At 38.4% G+C, this 20,168-nt stretch overlaps 1 protein-coding gene and 1 long non-coding RNA gene across 3 annotated transcripts in view; one reads left to right on the top strand and one right to left on the bottom strand.

The window, feature by feature from the left end:
- The window catches only part of LOC584675 (ER membrane protein complex subunit 1), a 37,019-nt gene that overhangs the window by 7,805 nt on the left and 9,046 nt on the right, over positions 1-20,168 (top strand). Inside the window, exons 5-13 of the mRNA XM_030987246.1 lie at positions 10,289-10,424; positions 10,916-11,062; positions 12,620-12,781; positions 13,217-13,285; positions 13,763-13,858; positions 16,107-16,200; positions 18,120-18,245; positions 18,659-18,714; positions 19,645-19,848. Of these exons, the coding sequence (XP_030843106.1) occupies positions 10,289-10,424; positions 10,916-11,062; positions 12,620-12,781; positions 13,217-13,285; positions 13,763-13,858; positions 16,107-16,200; positions 18,120-18,245; positions 18,659-18,714; positions 19,645-19,848 (1,090 nt within the window). The remainder of the gene's footprint in view (positions 1-10,288; positions 10,425-10,915; positions 11,063-12,619; positions 12,782-13,216; positions 13,286-13,762; positions 13,859-16,106; positions 16,201-18,119; positions 18,246-18,658; positions 18,715-19,644; positions 19,849-20,168) is intronic.
- LOC115924631 lies at positions 1,482-6,264 on the bottom strand. 2 transcript variants are annotated; one of them, XR_004064396.1, is made up of 5 exons: positions 6,101-6,264; positions 4,982-5,048; positions 4,426-4,557; positions 3,290-3,402; positions 1,482-1,862 (listed from the first exon to the last, which is right to left on the bottom strand). It is a non-coding gene; the product is annotated as an uncharacterized LOC115924631 (long non-coding RNA). The 2 variants fall into 2 exon arrangements; XR_004064397.1 differs by lacking the exon at positions 4,426-4,557 and having other exon boundaries at positions 6,101-6,261.

The following is a 20,168-nucleotide window of genomic DNA, read 5'->3' as shown; positions in this document are numbered from 1 at the left end:
AAACGTCACAAAGCTCAAAAGTTGGACCATTGTGACGTGAGAAAATAGGAGAAAATTAGAAATATAGGGAGCGTTAGAAGAGCGTATCTCCAGGGGAGATACGCGGAAAGCAAAAGAAAAGGAAAAGAAGAGGCGCACAGAAAGAAAAATAAGCAATTGAAAAAGCATTATGACGTAATAAAGATATTAAAGTTCAACAAAGTTCAGTGTGAGTTAGGGAAAGATCTGAAAGTGGCGTTCATCCCGTCCGGGTGGAGAGTGCCAAGTTTGAAGATTATCCTCTCCTCCATCAGCTTCCTTTCTTTCTCATCTCGGCAAGATTTCAGCACACATACTTGAAGGTCATCAGCATTATGATCTCCGATGTTGAAGTGGTGAGCTACAGGTAGTCCGGCTGTCTTCAGGCGTATGGAACGCAGATGCTCCGTGATTCTATCGGCTAGGCGTCTCTTTGTCTCCCCGATGTACACCATGGAACAGCGGGTACATGTCAATCCGTAAATGACATTAGTGGTGGTACATGTGAATTCTCCTCTGATATGCCAAGTTCCTCTGGGGCCCACCACATCATGGGATGAGACATGGGCGCAGGTCTTGCAACGAGGACGCTTACACCGAGTGGTACCAGGATTAGTGATGCTGTGGGGTATCTGACTGGGAAGTCTTGAGCAGACAAGTTCGTTTTTGATGTTCTTCCCCCTCCGGTACGCCGTGATGAATGGGTTGGCCCCAAATACACTAATGGGGCGTTGCAAGAAAGTTGCGTTTAAACGCATCTCCCCAAAATCAAGCGCAACTCAGGCGTTTAATCGCAAATTTGCGATTAAACGCCAGTTGCGTTCAATCCTGTTGCAAGAAAGTTGCGTTTAAACGCAACTCTGGCGTTTAATCGCAGATCAAGCGCAACTTTGCAATAAATTTGGAGGTAGCGCAAAATTTGCAACTGATTGGCAGTTGATTGCAATTCTTCAAAATGGCGGCTGCGAATGAAGATGGTGGGAGGAATGTCCCAGACAAAATAGATCCATTTGTTCATTTTTTGGAGAAAAATATCCAAAAAAGGTACAGATTTTGAAGAAAAAAACCCTGTTAATCAGATTCTATTACTTGTAGCTTCAACTGCTTACTGGTTTTTCCATAGACCTGTGTACAAATTTGTTCAAATACTTCTATTTTTTTAAATTTCCATAGGCTGGTGAACAAATTCAATATATTCTGCCATTCATTTCACTAAACTTCTCATTATTGAATATCCATGTCATTCAAAACATCAATCTTTCTTGCTTCCCTTATAAACCAGCCATCTTCATTGGAAATCACAATCAGAATTTCAATGAAGATAGACACCTCTCTTGCATTGTACATGAAAATGTTCATCCACTGATCTCCGCACAAAGTACCCTCAAATTTTACCCTCCGAAAGCTCACACTAACCTGTAACCAAAACCATTCTGAAATAATGACAATAGTTAAAAGATCAATTCATTTGTAATCACTAATCAAGTGTGGATTTTAATTCATTTGATCCCTAAATTGTTAGGGTTTACAGAAACAGGGGGTGGGGGGGGGGGAGGGAGGGGGAGGGGGAGGGGCAGCTTGAGGTATGGAACTCTGAGGATCAGTGAGGTTCTTTTCGGACAAAGTTCCTTATAAAATTAATCAGGATCAGGAGGGTCACAAACTCCTTCTCTACCTCCACCGTCACATCTTGGTTTTCTGAAGAGCCTTTGTGGATAGAAATGAACTTGGGAGAGGTACCCATGTTGTTTTGGAGTCACATGCCACTTATGCTGACTGCTCCTCTTCAGCAACTCCTACAGACAAGTCCGCTTGCATCAATGTTACCAATTCTGATAAGCCGGCTGATAATGAAACAAATGTTAATTGAAAGAAGGAAGAAAAAAAAATCAATATTGTACAAGCACTTTAAGATCTTAAGCTGACATCACAAATATATTTCTTTTGTTTTTCTTCTTGGTGTTGTTTTCTTCTAGTAATCTTCAAAGGGCTTTTAGTTTTATATAAATTCACTATTTGCTCGACAAGAGTACATTCCTTATTTTCCATGCTAAGAACAACAACAGATACCAGATCAAAATAGTACTTCTCATTATGGTCTGAAATAAAGTGCCATATTTCGAAACATGCCTTTTATTACTAATATACTACATGTCTGAATAAAAGATCTTATCAACTAGATGGACCTTTGACCGCGCCCAGTCAAAAATGATGCCTCCGCCATAGAGCAATTTTACAAACCAAACAGAAGCGAGCTATTGTTGCATACATAATGAGCCCTGTGACCTTTGACATTTGACCTTGTTACCCCAAAATCTAATCAGTTCATTGGCTCTGCAAGATAAATACATGACCTAAGTTTGGCGGGAATCCATCAATGGGTTCTCGAGATAACGCGTTCACAAGCTATTTTTGCATACATAACGAGCCTTGTGACCTTTGACCTTGGATCTTGTGACGGACGGACGGACAACCCGAAAACATAATGCCTCCGGCTACTTTGTAGCGGAGGCATAAAAATTCAGACCATTGTTTTAAGATTAGCATTCATAAAATGTCCTAGAATTTACTCCAAATAAATTTGTTTAATCTTTAACCCTATTGTAACACGGGGGGGGGGGGGGGGGGGGGGGGGGGGGGGGGGTCAATTTGACCCCTCCTCCCCCCTGTAGTCCCGACTACTCCGGAACCGCAGCAGATATAAATTTTTTCCTTTCTTTACTTTTTCTTTTGAAACAATTTTTTTGATCTGGGGTTTGGGGTTGGGGGGGGGGTCAACTTGACTCCCCCCTCCCCCCCCCCCCCCCGGTAAAAACCTGGTCTGCAATAACCCGGTTTAAATAGGGTTAACTTTAAGCTGTGATAACCACATTTTGATTTGAGTGTCCATTGATTTGTTTTTGTTTTTTATTTTACTTTTAGTACACAAATATGTTTTTCTTTATTGATTTGTTTTTGTTTTTATTTACTTTTAGTACACAAATATGTTTTTCTTTATCACACTTGCAGGTTCTGGGAAAACCATCTCCAGAACAACCAGGATAAAGTCATATAAGATAATAAGATCTTGTATGGCTAGGCTACCCCCCCCCCCCCACAAAAAAACAACTTTATTATGGGAGTATGAATCAGAAGACGTAGTATTTTATGTTGCCTTTCTTAATCACTAATCAAAATTTTGAACTTGGGTTACTGTTGTTTAAACAATATAAAGAAAGTGAGATGGATTGCAGGTGGCAAGGATGTGCTCATGCTCTACTACGATACTCACTTCAGACACTGTCATCTTGCCTCTGAGTTTTAGACAGCAAAGTCCTTGTTGTGTCTGCCATATCATCATGAGCTTCTCACACTGCCCTTCCTTTGCATTACATGTACAGGCACCTGTTTGTATAGAGACATACAATAAATTTACTTTAAAACATGTTCATGAAAGCATTGTAGAATAATAACTATAAATATCACAATCTGCAATCCCGCGCAATGCGAAAGTATCCCCTGGCACTGGCAGCGATTTTTGTGTCATCCTTAAGTTTGAAGGAGGGACAAAGATCCCTTCTCCCTCCCTGAAACAAAAAGATGATGTTTAGATCGCCACTATTGACTCAGACTATTGTCAAGACTAGGAGCAGCATCACCAAAACTATTATGTGTGTAGATTAGAGTATAATAAATTTGAAAGAAATGTCTACAGAAATGTGGCCTGCAAAACACACACATTTCCACAAAAATATGACCTGACCCAATAAAGATGCAACAATGGGGGTGGGGGTGGACATGGCAGCATCACCAACAAAAATAGGGGTGTAGATTTCACGATACACTTCCATACAAAATTTGAAAGAAATCTGTGAAGAAATGTGGCAGTTAGAGCACACAAAACAATATACAGTTCCACCAGCAACTGGAAAATCTGATGGTACGACACTTGCTCCTGAGACAAATGCTCCACATCGATTTTTTACAATATTTAACCAAATACTTAAAGCCCAACTGTACAACTTGTAGCTACTTGCTCCCTCTATATAGAAAACCATGCCTAAGCAGAACCTGTTGGTTCCCCATGATCCTCTTTTTCTTATGTTACTTGAGAGCTGAGTTGATGAGATAGCCACCTGTCAGTGACCATGCTGGGTGTTCTAATCCCTCCTGGCCAAACTAGTACAGATGGGCTTTAACTTCATCCCTGGATTCAACACTAGACCCAACCCTAACCCTACACTTGACCTCAATCCCAATTGCAACACTCGGCCTAACCCCACACCTTTGACGAAATAAAGCCTTGAGCAGTCGTTGCAGGAGCGAATGTCCGGTCACTCAGAATACCATGATAGACTCACTTGCTATGAATTTATCTGTTTCTTTCCCAGATTTGTTAAAAACATTGTAATATTCATTATGAATTACCAGTCCACTGTGCTTTGCTCCTATATTGTTAGGCACAAGAGGCCATCGCTTTGAGGTAAGGGGCAGAACATGAAGACTTGGAACCTCGAGGCACCCCATGATCTCTCTCCATGAAGCCCTCATTCTTTATCCCTGGAACAGAATTATAAACATTTCAATAAATATTTACCAAATATGTAAAAAAAAACAAATAACATAGCATTATCTAATATTTTAGTCATCTTCAAGTTTACCGTTTCACCAAATTTGAAGGTCAATAATTGTCTTCTTTTGCTTGTCATTCTTTTGCATGTATTGGACCACCCCCCCCCCCCTTCTACATGAGCTTCAAGTTTTAATTCTAAAAAGAGGTATATTGAAAGTTAAAACTCACTTTAAATTAACACAACAGCAACTTGTTTGTAGACATGTGTATGTTGATGCATAGATAGCCACTCCCTGAATGGATTATTCTCAAACCTGCCGTTTGCAACCCCTCCAACTTGGCCTTGACCTCACTCATTTCAAAATTTCCTTTTACTTGACAAAACTAGATGGATCAAGTAAATATGTTTACCTTCTCTTGTGGTGGTCTTTTCTCTCCAGGACATTTTGTACTGCGACAAGTCTCTCTGCCCCTATTCCTGTAAAAGAGTGCAGGAATTTAATTCTTAGAATTAAAAAAATGAGCATGATCATATGAATAATTCACATTGTCATAATGACCTTTGACCTTTATTTGTCATGTGACACGTCTTCTCTGATCTTCGCAAATTTGGTACCAAAAGATGCAGGAAAAAAAGTCATGAAAGGGTATTGTGATATTTGCAGCAGTTAAGGAGAGTTTGCAAAATTACTTTGGGTGGGGGGGGGGGGGGGGGGCTCAGATTGACCCCCCCCCCCCCCCCCCTGGTTGGAGAAGGGTTAAACAATAGACTATCAAGCATGGTTTTGTATTTCACATTCACAACTCACATGTTATATGTATAGCACATCTTAATATCTTTTTATGAAATAAACTTTATTTAGAAAGGGTGTGTGTGTGTGTGTATTGGGTTTTTACAGACGTGTATCAATCAGATATGATTATTTACGTCTGGGACCGACCTTTAAACGTCACCATCCGAAAGACGTGACTCAGTTTCGAACCTGCGTCCTCGGCTGAATCAGTTTGTAACTTCCACTTTTTTAGCTGGATTACAGGCGCACGCCACAACGCCTAGTTTTAGAAAGGGGTTCATGCTCTGCCAGACATGATATAGAAAGAACATTCTAGTGCATAAATGCAGTTCAGATTTGCTGTATTGTGAAAAGTACTTATCGTTGAATTTTGTCATGGTTCTTAATTAAAGTGCATGAGAAATATGACAATAGCCACTGTTGCATCACAAGTATCTTGTAATCTAGTACCCGTACCTTTAAAATAATAGCAATTAATTCCAAAAAAATAATCTAGAATCTATGATCATTTCGAGCCATGAAATTTTCTCACAGCTCTTCCTTCTCTTTCTTTTAAAATATAAGTCTAGACTATCTTACGCAAATTAAAGTTTTGTAAAGAGATATTGATTTTTGCTGGATTATAAAAAAAGATATGAGAAAAAGATAGAATATACGTTTACAATCTCACAAAGTAAACATTAAATAAATTTCTTGCATTTACTCTGCAAGTGTACGGTACAATGTAGATACTTACTGTTTGCATGCAATGGCCTTGTATTACCATACAGGCTGGAGTGGTTCTCGGAAACAAAAGTGCAAAGGCCCACTCCCAGCACCTCACTTTCGATCCAGTTGGGATTTCATTTTTTTTCCCTGTAGGAAAATAATGAATAAAATCTCATCTTGTAATGTAGAAAAGAGCTATCAAATGTTCAAAATTTCCTGCAAAAATATGAAATAGCTACAGGTGGAGGTTCTCCCAGCCAATGTTCAAGAGCAAGTACCGGTACTCAATATCAAAATAACATTGCTCTGAGCAGATTAATAGCACAACATTAATTGCAAGGGTCATCAGTGGAAGGGGGAAGGGGGAAGGGGGAAGGGGGAAGTTAGCACTAGTGTTTTTTTGCCCTCAAAAATTTGATAATTGCAACCCCCCCCCCCCCAAACAAACAAAAAACAAAAAAATGCACAAAAGTGTCACATCTCTCGATCTCGGATTGTTATGATCATAGGCTTACCAATTGGGTGAACATAGATCTAGGCTCTATTTAGAATTTATAGTATAGTATTAATGACTGCTTTGAGAGAAATAGTTGTTTTTATAAGCTCAAGGGAAGGTTAGAATTGTGCTATTACCCGAGGCGTGCCGAGGGGAATAGCCCAATTGTAACCTTCCCGAGAGCGTATAAAAACAACTATTTCTCGAATATTAAAGCAGTCATTAATACTTTTATATGCCGAAAAAAAATAGACTAAAAAATAAAAAATAAAAAATACTTTTTTTTTTGTCGAAGGTGAGAGTCGAACCCTTGCGTACAAAGAGTGATGAATCTTACACCTACGCCTTACACCACTCGTCCATCGCGCGGTGTTCACGTGCTTGGCAGTTTTGTACAATATATACATTAAAATGGATTGAAACCGGCTTCGGCGTGATGAATGCTTCGCAAAAGCTCCATTAAACGGACCCTTCTTTTACTTTTGCAATGCATATTGGCACGAACTTAGATCAAGATCTATCGGCAGATGTTGTTTTTTTGTTTTTGGAAGTTTATTTTCGTCTTCATGTCAACAATGCAAGATAAAATTGTCGGTAAGATCGATCGAGATTCAATTGTATTGAAATTACCGACCAATCCTTCGCACACATACGGTATCCTCGATCGCTCAAACCATTTTTTAACATGTAAACCTATGGGGTAACCATGGAGGCTGACCTATTTTTTTAATAACCATGGTTATTAAAAATATTAAATGTTTTATGCATGGTTACCGGGAATTTTACAGGAACAGTTCAAGTTTATGAATGCAATTTCGACCAATCAGATGGCTGGATTACTTAAGTGAGGTATATAATGTGAAATAGTCATAGAAATAGTCATAAGTTTGCCAGGAGTTGATCACAGTTTTGTTTTTTGCAGTGTGTCAAAATGACATTGAAATTCTTGAGTCTGGCTCTAGCCATTGTCGACAATGATGGTCTTTTCTTCTGAAAATGCCCTGGTTCTTTCCGATTTTAAATAATCTTTGACAGACTTTAAGTTTAATGATGTAGCCTGTCAGGAATAATATAAGATTAAGCATTAGAGGAATGAGAGAGAATTTCTTGTTCAATTCCACGTCAAATGTTACAAGTGCAAAGAACCCCCCCCCCCCCCAATCACAATACAGCAACTAGATCTAGATCTAACTAGCACTGCAATAGCAGCGAATGAAGGCGAGATGCAAACAAAACACCAATAGCTACATGTGGGACAATAATTAAGGAAATGAGTGTCAGAGGAGTATTCGCGACCCCCAAATTCGACCAGCGATATACTAAATATTCTCCATTTTTTCAAGACAAATTTATTCCAGAGATAAGCTAATAATATTAGTTTTCTATAAATCATACATGATTAAGCACAAATACGATCGAAATTGAATATTTTTCCACTTACCCTGCTCAGAATCAAAATGATGGCACAGTCAAAAAAAGAAAGAATCTGCAGCAGACAGCAACCCAGCAAGTTGATCCTGCACATAAAAATTGAGAAATTTGCTAGGCTCGGCCATCCAGTCGTTTTCACAAATACAAAATAACGCCGATCAGTTGCAAATCAGTTGCAACTTGCATTTGATTGCTAGTAGCTTCTTGCAACAGAAAGTAGCAATTGATTGCAAGTTGCGTTTGTATATCAGTTGCAAATTTTGCAACTGATATTTGCAATCGATTGCAACGCAACTTTCTTGCAACGCCCCATAAGAGTCGTCTCGTCAGCCCGGAGGATGTTGATGTTTTCACGTACGGCCTGAGGAGCAAATGCTACAGAATTATCAACATCCTAAACCGGTTCTCCTGAAGCGTTACATCGACGATTACATAGGCGTGTTCACGAGCACTAGAGACGAACTAGAGAGGTTCATCCAGTACGTGAATAGTTATCATCGATCACTGCGTTTCACTCATGACATCTCAGATGAGTCTATAACATTTCTTGATGTTACAGTCAGTGTGGAGGGTGACACTCTTGCGACTGATATTCACTACAAGCCTACGGACTCGCATTCATATCTCAGGTTCGACTCTTGTCATCCCCCATCATGTAAGAAGGCCATCCCCTTTTCACAATTTCTGAGACTAAGACGAATTTGCAGCGACGACACTAATTTCAAGTCAAGAGCGAAGGAGATGAGAACTTTCTTCTCTGACAGAGGCTATCCCGACAAGATCGTCGAAGGGGGAATGATGAAGGCTAGCCGAATCACACAACATGACGCTCTGACTAAGAGACGTAAGGATTCTAATTCCCGCACCCCTCTTGTACTCTCGTACAACCATACATCTCAGCGAATTGCTGTGAAAACATCAACATCCTCCGGGCTGACGAGACGACTCTTAGTGTATTTGGGACCAACCCATTCATCATGGCGTACCGGAGGGGGAAGAACATCAAAAACGAACTTGTCTGCTCAAGACTTCCCAGTCAGATACCCCACAGCATCACTAATCCTGGTACCACTCGGTGTAAGCGTCCTCGTTGCAAGACCTGCGCCCATGTCTCATCCCATGATGTGGTGGGCCCCAGAGGAACTTGGCATATCAGAGGAGAATTCACATGTACCACCACTAATGTCATTTACGGATTGACATGTACCCGCTGTTCCATGGTGTACATCGGGGAGACAAAGAGACGCCTAGCCGATAGAATCACGGAGCATCTGCGTTCCATACGCCTGAAGACAGCCGGACTACCTGTAGCTCACCACTTCAACATCGGAGATCATAATGCTGATGACCTTCAAGTATGTGTGCTGAAATCTTGCCGAGATGAGAAAGAAAGGAAGCTGATGGAGGAGAGGATAATCTTCAAACTTGGCACTCTCCACCCGGACGGGATGAACGCCACTTTCAGATCTTTCCCTAACTCACACTGAACTTTGTTGAACTTTAATATCTTTATTACGTCATAATGCTTTTTCAATTGCTTATTTTTCTTTCTGTGCGCCTCTTCTTTTCCTTTTCTTTTGCTTTCCGCGTATCTCCCCTGGAGATACGCTCTTCTAACGCTCCCTATATTTCTAATTTTCTCCTATTTTCTCACGTCACAATGGTCCAACTTTTGAGCTTTGTGACGTTTCTCTATCTCTTTTTCTCTTCTTTCGCGTACTCTCACGCGCCTTTGCATCTTGACTACCAAGCGTCGCCTATATATTTTTGATTTTGTATATTGTTGTTTATGCTTGAATCACTTCGATAAAGGGCTATGCTCGAAACGTCAGTGGAATATTCACTTCTCCGGTGTTTTTATTTATCTACCTTGTGTCCTGTATATATATATATATATATATACATGTATATATCTCTCTCTCTTCTCCCTCCTTCAGTGTGACACAACAACATCCCTAGGATGATTCATCTTATAATGTACTGACTCGAACTACTGTATGTTATGCTTTCAAATTATTGAGATTAATGTATATTTTTGTAAGTTCAAATGCAATTCTACTGCTATTTTATTAAGAATAAATATGCATTTCAGCTTTCGGGCTGCTATGTATCCTGTTTAATAAACCATTTTCAATCAATCAATAGCGTTTCGCCAGGGTTGAATTTGGTAAAAGTTTTTGATATTTACCATGTAGCAATTGTTGTAGCAATGTGTCTCAAACATCCTGTCTGAACCCACAGACATATAAAATATCTTTCTTTGTTTTCTCCTTCTTCTTGTCTGTACAGTGAGTCATTAGACTTCCAGTGGACACACTTCAGCAAGGATGAACCTGATTCTCCTGTATACGTCATTGGTGTGGTCGAAGGCTCGCACTTTGTTATTGCAGCGCTTGATGCACAAAGCGGAGATCTTATCAATCAGGTATGTTCCTTCTGTGTAATGTTATGATTAAAAAGAAGTTGTAATAAGTACGAGTCTGTTGAGTTATGAGTAGTAGTAGCTACATGTATGCTGTATATTGGACATGCTGTAATTGATGTACTCTATTCTCAATTATTTCATCTCTGTGGCTGTCACATATATGCATTTGCTGTATGAGAACATGCTCATGTACGTATGTGTATGATTCATCCATTCCACTCTTTCAAATTGCGTTGTAAACTATGCAAGCATTATTGTGGGTTTTTTTGTTAACACTGTGCTGGGAAATGAAGCATAAATACCAAAATATGACTGTAATTTGAGAGTAGAAGGTTGCACAGTGCCTTTGTACTTCAAGGAATATAGTATAAGATTTTTCAATATTTATTTTTGTTAATTTAGTTCTTCATCAAGGTCTAACTGCGTCCTACCGTGAAAATCCTGGATCCACCCCTGATGAATGCAATCCATTCTTACTTCCTTTCTTTCAGACTCCCGTCTCAGCAGTGTGGGCAAGCAGAGCACCCAACTGTATCGTCGTCTCCGGCGGCCATTTTGTATGTTCAGAGCCCTCCTCTGGTACCTTGCAGTATCTTACCATTGGTGAGCAGAGCAGCTTCTCAGCGACATCTCCAGCTGTAAGTAAACATTACAATGTGATATGATTATTGTTCTCGGGATTAACAGTAAGAAGCTACCTTTGCATTTGTTTTTTTCCCCATCCATACACTAGTTGACTCAGTATTTCACCCTTTTGTCAATTACTAGTGTGCTCCTCTATGTCTTCATTTGTATTTTCTATAGATTTACATACATGTGTGTGTAACTGGTTTGGAGAAAATTAATAATTGAAATAGATGAAATTAAAGGAAAATTTAATCTGGACCCTGGTTCCGAAAACCTGTAATCACTGACAAGTTCCAATAATTGATATAAGCTACCAAAATTCTTGCATGTTTTGAAACATAATTATTAGAGTTATTCAAAGCAAGTAAGAAAGCTGTAGATTTGTATGCCTGTGCCCACCAAAGGTGATGATGGAGGTATTATGTCTTCAGGTTGTTTGGCTGTCAGTCCTGCTTTCTCATTATCATGATATCTCTAAAAGCATTTGTGCGATGAACCTTAAAGTTGATGATAGTATGTGTTGCCATAGGGAGACAAAAAATGATAAGATTATGGGGTCACAGATCTTAGAGGTCACTTTTCCATTAAAGCCATTTTTTTTAAAACCTCATTATCATGATATCTCAAGAATCCTACCGGCATACACACAACTATGACAGCATATCCCACAGATCCTGTGCTTATTACAAATAATGTTTAACCCTTACTGTACTGGGGGGGGGCCTGGGAGGCCCCCCCCCTCGACATTTTCGGAGATTGCGCCGCAACCGCTTGAAATTTTGAATTGTCGTTTCATGACTTTTTTCCCTCAAGTCTTACGCACGTTTTGATACCATTTTCGTCGCAATCGGATATACCTGTGAGGTGTTACATAACAATTAGTATGCGCATGTCATCAAAAATATGCTATAATTGCATATATTCATGTACAAGCAGAAATGTGAATACAGGTTTAGATGTATTCCTTCCTAAGTGGGTGATATGAATTGATATCGAATTGCTTTTATATGTTTCTCAAAGTAACTTGATGTATTCCAGAACAAAAGAATACATAAGAAATAAAAACAATAGATATAATAAGAAATAAAAAAAACAATAAAATACATAAGAAAATAAATATTTGAAAATCCCATCAAATTTGCATAAATTATCATTATTAATTACATCCAAATAAATATTTTGTGTTAGAAAAGAAGTTTCATATGAATAATGAGTTTCAACGTTCAAAAAGTGAAGTTTGACACGTTTTCTGTAAAATGCATAAAATTAGCATTTTGCATAATTAATTAGGCTATAACGACAAAAATTTGCATATTCGCAAAAAACTAATTACACCATCTTGTTCGTTACGTAAATATCTACAAACATGCAAATTTTCGTGTTCATCGGACATCCGACGGCCGAGATCATAGGGGGGGGGGCCTCCCAGGCCCCCCCCCCCCCCCCCCCCCCCCAGTCAGGAGGTGCTCAAAATAGCCCAGTACAGTAAGGGTTAAGTGCTCATGCACATATAGTAGTCATAAATTTGCCCTTTTATGAAGACTGTCTAAAAATGTTTAATTTTACAGGGGTTAGGTCTGGTGCAACTTTCAGAGCAGAAACTCTCTATCAGTGAACTCTTCCCGTCAGCCTCAGGACCGTCTGTGTTCATCCTTCAGTTAAGCAGTGACCATCATGCATTGCTGGAGGTCAAAGGTCAAAACGTCCTTCTCTATAAAGACCTACCCAAGGTATGTTACTCTTTCATCCTTCATTTCCTTGTAAAGATAGATTGCCCTTGTTACAGAAAAATAATATTATTGTGTATTTGAAGACTTTATCAAGGGACATTTCTACCATATATTTTCAAAGTGACATGTAAAGAATGAGAAACCTCACAAATAATTCTTCATCTTTACCACAACTCAACCTTCTCTTCAAAGCCACATCAATATACGACCCAGGCCCTGAAACACAAAGGTTTGCAATCAGTTGCAAAATGGTAATGGCCAATCAAGATCATTATGGCATGCACACATTGTTAACAAGGCTGACTATTAACCAATCAGAATCGTTATTTCAAATGTGCAGTTGATTTACATGTGTTAAGAGCCCCACTGTCACCTATACCTTGGCATGCCTCAAACCACATTGCCTCGCACCTTACACTGTTTATCTCCGATTAGGTTACAGCTGTGAGCGGTACCGTGGTAGGGGAGAGATACGCAATCAATACAGCTAGTAGCAACAACGAGGTGAGTTCATACTACTCAAGCTTTGCCCACACCCGGTATGGTTATAGAAATGTTAAAAATAGTAATGTGGCAAAACCCAATGACAGTAATAAACACAAGGGGGGGGGGGGAATATGTGTAGAGGGGGCGGTTGTTGCAGATGTTTTTATTTTGTTTTTCATCTTTTTGTTAACACTCACTTGTCATTCATTTACAAATAACATATTTTTCATTTTCCAAAAAAGCTTTTTTTAGGCGTTCGATCATGATCACCTGAATAGGATTTCAAAGAAATATTCTCTGCCCAACAGAAGAAAAGACTAGGGCATTGTTTAAAAAAATCCATCATTAGCAACAAGTTCACCGACATCCCATTGAAATGTGTTGATTACAATACACGATTTTCAATGGGATGTCAGTGAATTTTACGATGGTTTCGTGCAACGCTGCCTGGTATTTTATCTCGGTCAGTTTGCTTGATCACAATTTATTTTGCAGGTGATTGAGTTACGATCCTCGTACTTGGAAGAAGGAGCTGAAGAGCTCTACAGTAATGATGTTGTCCTGCCAGGCAGCCATGGATTGGCAGATCAGGTAAGAACAATGAGGTGGGATTTTGTAGCGTTCGCAGCGAAATTAATCATTCATTCATTCAAAATGGTTTATTAATATACTTTCCTCGCGGCCGCAAGGCCAAATTGCGAAAGTTTATGATTACAATGCCATATCAAGATGCGCATTAAAAACATTATTAGAGTATCATAAATAGAATTAAAGCAACCGCATAGGCTGATCAAGAAATAGGCATTAAAATCAATAAGACATGTTGAATAAAATTACGGTAAAAGGTAAATAAGGGTAAAATATGACAATTGAGGAAAAAGGAAATCCTGGTAAGCATGGTTGCATGCAGTTTCATTGGGAACAAAAGATGCAAGTGCAAAATATATTTCAGGTATCGATGATAAAAAGAAGAAGAAAAAGAAACTAGAAATTTAATTCTTCATGGGGACGAATTAGGTGGTCTGTCTTCAATTCTTATGATCAGTGAAAGGTCAAAAAGAAGAAAAAAAGTGAAGAAAAAAATTGTTGGAGACGCCCGGACTCGAACCAGGGACCTCGAGGTCGGAAGTCACGTGCGTTACCGATATACCAAAACATTTCCCATTGTGCGATTACATGTAAACGGAAAATGAAATTCTGAAATCCCACTTTGCAAGTGAAATATGAGCATGATCCCGGCATCTGATCGAGAAATAAAGGGCACACTTGTGATAGCTTATTGTCACAGCTACAACATACTCGAAGCTCAGCAAAAATGACGGAAATGCTGCTCGTGAAAGACGGGAATGTAGAATCCAGTTTTGAGAAAAAGTCATGTCCCATAGAGAATACACCCAAATGTGAAAAATAGACATGCTTCCTTTAATCGCAAAAATACGCCATGATGCTTTCGTCAAAATGAAAATTTGTGATGACTGCATTTGTAGAGAATTGTCTCAGCTAAAACATATCAAAATTTGAAAGAAAATCGATCAATATTTACATAGATACAATCAATTTTTCGTAAATATGCTGACGTCATAATATGCAATGAAATTTTGAGTTTGGAGGCCATTATGATGACGTCATGAGTTAATTGAGGGTAAAATGAGACATGAAATCATATCTCCAACTCCTGCTTTTTCCAACCATGATATAAAAGTTGGGGGTCAATTGACTATGTGAAGAGCTATTTCGATTTTTAAAATGGCATGTATTTGATCAAATTTGCATTATATTTCCCATAGCAGCACGCGCGGATTTTGAACTTTGACGCGCGCTCACGGCCTTATGAAAGGTCAAGAGTGACTGAAATTAATGTAAATTGTCATATACGGTAAGAGGAATCTAAATCATGTAAACATTTTGAATTTGACCTTTTCCGCGCGTTGTGAGCGCGCACAACGTGCGCGGGGACACGTACGGACGGAAAATTTTGAAATGCTTAAAATGACCTGATTCGTACTCTCGTTTAATAGTTAAGTGATTTTGAGCATTTTAGAATTTTGACGCGCGCGTATGTGCGCGTCATGACCTTTATGTGACCTTTGATGACATGACTTGTTGACCCTTGACCTGAAGTATATGTGATATGAATATGAATGACCTTTGCTTATGCATCATGAAGATATGATGGATAATGGGATTTCACAAAATGGCGCCTGGATGACGTCACGATGACCTGATGACCTTGAAAATGTTCCTGTCACGTCTCATGACAATGACCTATGACTGTGCCAAAATTGAATGAAATTGACAAAACCGAACTTGAGTTATCCTAGGCACAAAAAAGTGTAGGAAATAAATAAAAATAAAGAATAAATAAATAATAATAATAAAGAAAATTCTGACGAAAACAATAGGTGATCTGTCGAAAACGACAGACCACCTAAAAAAGAAAAATTTTTGTGCTTATATCCTTAATCATGAATGTAGCATAATACATGATATGATTTCACTTACAATGAATGGCCAATTTAACTAAATCTACAACGTATGGCTGTTTTTCCTTGTCTTTGCAAGTGGGAGCCGTTTTTTCCAATCCATTGATATTGACTGTAGATTAAAGCTTATCTGCCGTAGTTTATAGGAGGGATTAGACTGCCCTGCAAGGTCACTGGACAGGTGGTTATCTCATCAACTCAGCTCTCAGTTAACATAAGAAAAAGAGGATCATGGGGGAGCAATGGTCACCGATTAGGCATTGTTTGTTATATAGAGGGCGCAAGTAGCTGCAAGTAGTGCAGTGGGCCTTTAAGTAAAAATGTTTCTATTTTTCATCTCTTTTCTCCTACAATAGATATGTGTTGACATTTATGAGCTTCGAGATAAAACTATCAGTGGGAGGGTCTTTATCAAGACGGCAGATGAAGCGATCTCATTGGTTGTTGGCGGTAAGTGTCTGTTTGTGTGTATTTTTCCGATAGGATCCTAGATACCTCTCAATTCCAAGATGGCTGCCCTAACAACTAAAACATGCACATATTGTTCCATTCAATGAGAGCATACTCAATATCCAGTGTTTAAACATTAGTTAGTTAGGCAGTCAAATAAGAATATCACTTTGACATCATATTTGCTCATGAATAAACCCCTCTAAATAGTTCTGCAATTTGTGTTTTGAGTGTTGATCAGGGTTGGCATATTTCCCACTTCGGAGGCTTATTTCCCAGACGCCGGGAAACAAGCGGTATTTACCGGTACTGGACTACTCTCCATGCCTTTTGTACATCAAATTTCACAAGTCTTTCGTTTTTTTCCTATTTATTTGTGTTCTTGATCGGATCTCATAACATGTGAAGTAGAATGTCATTTTGCATTCTATTATCTCAATCACAAGAAAGAAGGAAAAACATGAAATTTGATGTACAAAAGGCATGGAGAGTTGTCCACAAATGATGTCATCAAATTGAATATTGCCCTCTAGTGACTAGTCAATTTAAAAAGCTTTAACTTCCTTATTCCTTGCCCGATTTTGTTCAAATTTTCACTGATTTTATTCAAATATCTTAAACTTTACAATAAAAGTAACTTGTATGAAGGTTTTGGTTCCCAGTTGCTAATTACCATATTCATGAATACATATTAATTAGCATATGCACAAAATGCCATTTGTTTGGTAGTGTACAATTTTATATGCAGTGAGGATTTTATAAATCTGTTTGTGTTTGTGTTTCCTACTATGAGTAGTGTGCTGCTAATTATTTCAGAACAATATTTTCAGTTATGAGGCTAAAAACAAGTAAAATTATTAATAAATAGAGAATTACAATCATATTTCCTGTTTTTTACATATTTACTGGACGCGCATCTTATTTACCGGACGGTATTTTCCGGTATTTACCGCCGGTAATTACCGCCACCGGTATTTACCGCCCAACCCTGGTGTTGATATCTCTCTTTTACTATATTATCATATTTGATCTTGGTATAATTGAAAATCCTGTTTATTCCTCCTTACAAAAATTCCCCATTTGCAATGATTATATTTGCATGGACTTGGCAGTACACCTGGATATGGGGCCAAGTCAAAAGTGAAATGTTGCAAAATGCATCGTTATTCCTTCAAAACACAATCCATCCTCAAACAAATGAAGAATTCAGTTTTGACAATAACAATTATTAATTTTAAGCAGGGTGCCCTTTCAACTAATACAAGGGGCCTGGCAGAAATTATGCATGCAGCAGATCCATCCATTTTTGTTAGTACAGTGTAACCTATCTATAAAGACCACCCAAGGGAGACAAAAGTGGTCGTTATTGGCAGGTGGTCTTTGTAAACAGGTTCCTTTAGTACATGTTTCTATGAGAAATCGTTTTCAAGGGACTGTATTAATGATGTGTGCGGATCATTTATGTATATACATTTAACTCTGCATAAGTTAATCTGTTTGGACTGCAAAAAATACTGATTTCAACTTAGGAAGTGTAAATAACATGTTTTGCATAGTTTGGTCTTCAGGGGGGTGTTTCATGAAGCTGTGCGTAAAGTTATGTATGACTTGAATATGAAGAGCTAAATAGGATTCTCAAATCCTTTTAATTAGATAAGCTAAAGTTTAAATATGCAAATGTAGATTAACCTTATCATTACTAACAAAACATTTTAATGCAAAGTGTATTTTTGGCTACAATTAATTGAGATTATGGGAAATACAGTCACACTTTGTTAAAATGACAGGAAAAACCCATTTGGCTCTTCATATTCAAATAATTTGTAAAGTCATTTGAAACTTTACGCACAGCTTTATGAAATACCCCCCAGGTTATGCAAAGTAAACTGTATTTTAAGGAACAATCTTCTCTCTTGCAGGTGAGAAAGAGGTCCTGTGGCTGAGGGACGAGTCTCTAGCCAGTGCTGTTTCAATCGAGCTGGTAGATCTACCCGTCTCAGATACAGAAGCAAGGTTTGAGGATGAGTTCGGAGGAAAGCAAGGAGGTAAGTAAACACGAGTCTCTAGTCAAGAGTCACTTTAGAAATTTGTTCTTAGGCTATTATTGAGGAAACATTTTCTTGAAACTCTATACCAATCACCTAAAATAGTAATTTGTGTACAACAAATAAAATATATATTGAAAGGAACACACATTTCAGTGGAATGCCCGCAAACTTGTGCTAATGGCTATTTCATGGAACAATGCCTGGGATGAAACATGTATCTTATGATTGATTCAACAGGGCAACACCATAGCAAAATTCAAACTTTGACTCTTTAAAGTTTATGTTTGACTATTATTCTCAAACTTCACTGCATACGGTCGAACCAGTCAGCTTTTCTTAAGTTAGTTTGTGACTGATATATCTCTAGATTGTTGAACTCACTTTTGTTTCTCTTTTCCTCTTGCTCACAGAGAATATTTTCAACATGTTCGCCAAGAGGCTTGCTACACAGTTCGCCCAGTTTCAGGTGAGATACCTTATTCAGGTCTTTCTTACCAATAAGCTGTCAAAACTTTATGGCCAGATTCTTGCATGTTTAAATATCAAATTTTATACAATTTTGACTCACGGTCATTAGCGGTGTTTGTATTGAATACAATAATTCTGAATCGTCAATATACAACCGTGTGAGTAATTAATTAGCGATAATTCCAAAACGTTTTGTGATATAGATATGAAATTTCAGAGGCTTATACATTAGAAGATTCCTTACCTGTGTGCCAAGTTTCAGCATTTTCATGATGCCACGTTCAAGCTACCAGGAGATGGGGGATCCACCAAAATAGTTCAGCCTTTTTAAGGGTTAAAGCCAACAGAAAATGGGACTTCAATTTTATAGAGGAAAATGGAGGAAATTGCAGAATTTGTAAGATTGGTTTCAGACTCAACATCCATGATAGTCTTTCACTCACAGTCCATTGGTACAGATGATGGTGAATTCTGGATTCAAGTCTTGCCCATGGCTTGTATTGAGCTTGTAAACAATGTCTAGGCGATCATTTCATTAAATGTTTTGGAAATTCAGTGAGAGCACTCCCTACCCTACCAAAAGAATTAATCTAGTTACACCCCTGCCCAACACTGCCTAAAAAGAAAAGTTGTGGGATGGTTTTAAGGTCAGTAGTGTGCACTATTACAGTAGGATGACTGTTCTGATGTTTCTCATCTCTTCCTATGTAATGGACTTGAAGAAGAAGATTGAGAATCTCTTTTACTCCCATACCAGAGATCACAGGGTCTTGTGCTCCTTTTCCTTATCATTTCACAGATAAGGTTTGGAGGTTTATAATGTTCTTCATAGCATATTAGCATGGTTTTGGTAAGGCTACTAGAAAAGAGAATGAATAATTCTGTGAATTTTTTCAGTAATATCTTTGATGTATTGTTTGCTCTCCAGTCTTACGTAACCCACTTGAAGAAGAAGATAGAGAATCTCCATGACTCTCATACCGGAGATCACAAGGTTGATGCTGCCATCACTCACGCCAGTCAGAGGTTACTCAATGAGGACGACAATGAGGAAGACGATGACGAAGACTATCTCACCAGGGATGAATTCAATCTACACAAAGTTGTTGTGATCGCTACAAAGTCTGGCAAGGTAAGATTTGCTTAATTGCTTCATTGTTTCAAGCAATCACTTTTAATCTTAATTTATTATTGTGACTGATTGTGTAATGTACTTTGATGCTGAACCCTTATCTGTCTATCGTTGGTCCACACTTTCCCAATATTTTAAAGGGAAATCCAACCCAAAAAGACAGCTACCCTAAAAGAAAGCAGACAAATCAGAGAAGAAAATGGATTAAGGTTTAACTAAATATATGAAGGTTATGAATTTTTGAAAGTTGTAATCAATATATGTATGGGCACTTCAGATTGACTAAAGCAGTAATTTCAATGTGATGTAGTGCCGGACTA

The sequence above is a fragment of the Strongylocentrotus purpuratus genome, unplaced genomic scaffold (genome assembly GCF_000002235.5).
Source record: "Strongylocentrotus purpuratus isolate Spur 01 unplaced genomic scaffold, Spur_5.0 spur5_scaffold_16, whole genome shotgun sequence".
NCBI lineage: Eukaryota > Metazoa > Echinodermata > Echinoidea > Camarodonta > Strongylocentrotidae > Strongylocentrotus > Strongylocentrotus purpuratus.
This window is presented reverse-complemented; position numbering and strand designations above follow the sequence as displayed.